Source organism: Adiantum capillus-veneris, chromosome 15, assembly GCF_014529385.1.
Source record: "Adiantum capillus-veneris isolate H3 chromosome 15, ASM1452938v2, whole genome shotgun sequence".
NCBI classification, from domain to species: domain Eukaryota; kingdom Viridiplantae; phylum Streptophyta; class Polypodiopsida; order Polypodiales; family Pteridaceae; genus Adiantum; species Adiantum capillus-veneris.
This window is the reverse complement of record NC_140945.1, coordinates 154065160-154066826: the sequence shown is the minus strand read 5'-3', so window position 1 is coordinate 154066826 and position 1667 is coordinate 154065160. Positions and strand designations below refer to the sequence as shown.

Sequence of the window (1667 nt, the reverse complement as noted above, 5' to 3'; positions counted from 1 at the left end):
GGAATGCATATTCAAACAAAAGGAATTAAGTGTTTAGTGGCTGCGTAATTGTCCACGTGCGGTGCCAGCTCATTAAGCAATCCGCATTTTGATGGATGCAGCAATATGGATGCTGGATGGCCCGGAGAAATAGACTACACTAGTACAGATTACGAGAATAGTGTGGTAAGGTCGTGGGGTCCATATTGTGCCCGCACTATGAGGGCAGTAGATGCCTATATAAGCTCAAGAGAGGTGTGAAAGAAGAACATGTTGTTGTTGCAGACGACCAGCTCTCACTCCCCTCGGCGTTATTATAAAGCAGCAGCAATGGTGATGGGGCGAACGCGTCGAGTCGAAATGGTGTGCAAAGGTATAGGCCAAGGCAGTGGCCCTCTATTGTACTTGATCTGTATATTATGAGCTGTGGCCGGTTTGCATGTGCGCGTTTTGATGTATACAATATACGAGTGCTGTGCGTTTTGAAGGAATATGCATGTCATGAGTGAATGAATGCAGATGGGGATGGGAGACTAACGTAGAAGATATGATGATATTCGCAGTGGCGCTGGTTGGCCGTACTTGCGGGGTGCAGGACCTGGAGCTGAGAAACGAATACGTGGCGACATCGGAGTGCGAGATTGAGATGGTGAACAACTGCCCCTGCGAGGTCAGTAAGGTGGTGGTCAGCTGCGCGGACCGGCGCTGGACTCAAAGGGTGGTCAACCACATTGCCATGGAGGTGGACGTGCCCAGCTTCGGGCGCTGCACTCTGTGGCCCAAGTACAGCATCCCCTCCAATGGCCTCGGCCGAGCCACCTACAGCTGCGCCGGCCCCGTCCCGCTCTCTCTCCTCAGCGCCGACTTCGCCCCAGCCTGCAGCGCCTGATCACCACCTTCCCTTCTTCGTCATCTTATGTATTAGCCGCACCAAAGTTTTGTCTCTCTTTCTCTTATTGTCGTCCTCAAAGAAGAATCACGTCTTGGGTTCAAGACTCTTCGGATTGTTTCTTTTGGGAATGGGATGATGGAATCACTTTGTCTACCCTCATGTTACTACATTTCTATTTTCAAAACATACTTTGCAATTTTCTTAACTCGGGGTACTTTGCCTTTTGTTCAGTCTTTGTTAACCTTGTTGCTCCTTGTTTGTTTCCTATCTATTCTATCTACTCTAGTTGTCACTTTCCTTAACCTTTGTCATGTTATTTGTCATGTTATATTTTTAGCTTGCCACAACCCAATGCATTTCTTAACATCACAATTATTACTATTTTTTTCAACACTTTTAGAGGTTTCCATGTCTTGTGGTCATTTCAAATGGCCATCTTCGTTCTTATCTTTGAATCCTACAAATGGAACACCAGGAAATTAGAATCTTAAGATTACATGGCCAACTATGAATAGTACATGCAAGAATCCATGACTCAAACTACACTTCTATAAAATCAATGTACTGAATTTTGCAAATTATGTATAAGCATTGCTCGTTCATGTACAAGTCTACCAAACCTAAACTTTGGGACCATGCACCCTGCACCCCCCAAAAGGGTACACCATATTCAAGCATCATGTAATGTCAAGGTCACAATCCCCCGTGTGTGTGTGTGTGTGTGTGTGTGTGTGTGTACGGACAAGGGCATGTAATTAACCCTTCAACATGTGAAATGTAATAGCTCCACCAAGTC

At 45.8% G+C, this 1667-nt stretch overlaps 1 protein-coding gene across 1 annotated transcript; it reads left to right on the top strand.

Moving 5' to 3' along the window:
• Positions 1 to 315: 315 nt before the first annotated feature.
• LOC147441705 (uncharacterized) lies at positions 316 to 868 on the top strand. Its single transcript, XM_086483785.1, has 2 exons — positions 316 to 367; positions 525 to 868. Exons 1-2 carry the CDS (start codon positions 316 to 318, stop codon positions 866 to 868), a joined length of 396 nt encoding a protein of 131 aa, XP_086339911.1.
• The last annotated feature ends 799 nt before the right edge of the window (positions 869 to 1667 follow it).

What these genes read in the sequence shown, in the direction of transcription:
- LOC147441705 (XM_086483785.1), top strand. Translation starts at nt 316, where the DNA reads ATGGGGCGAACGCGTCGAGTCGAAATGGTGTGCAAAGGTATAGGCCAA. An exon ending in CAAAGGTATAGGCCAAGGCA is followed by an intron (nt 368 to 524) that starts GTGGCCCTCTAT and finishes CTAACGTAGAAG; the next exon opens with ATATGATGATATTCGCAGTG.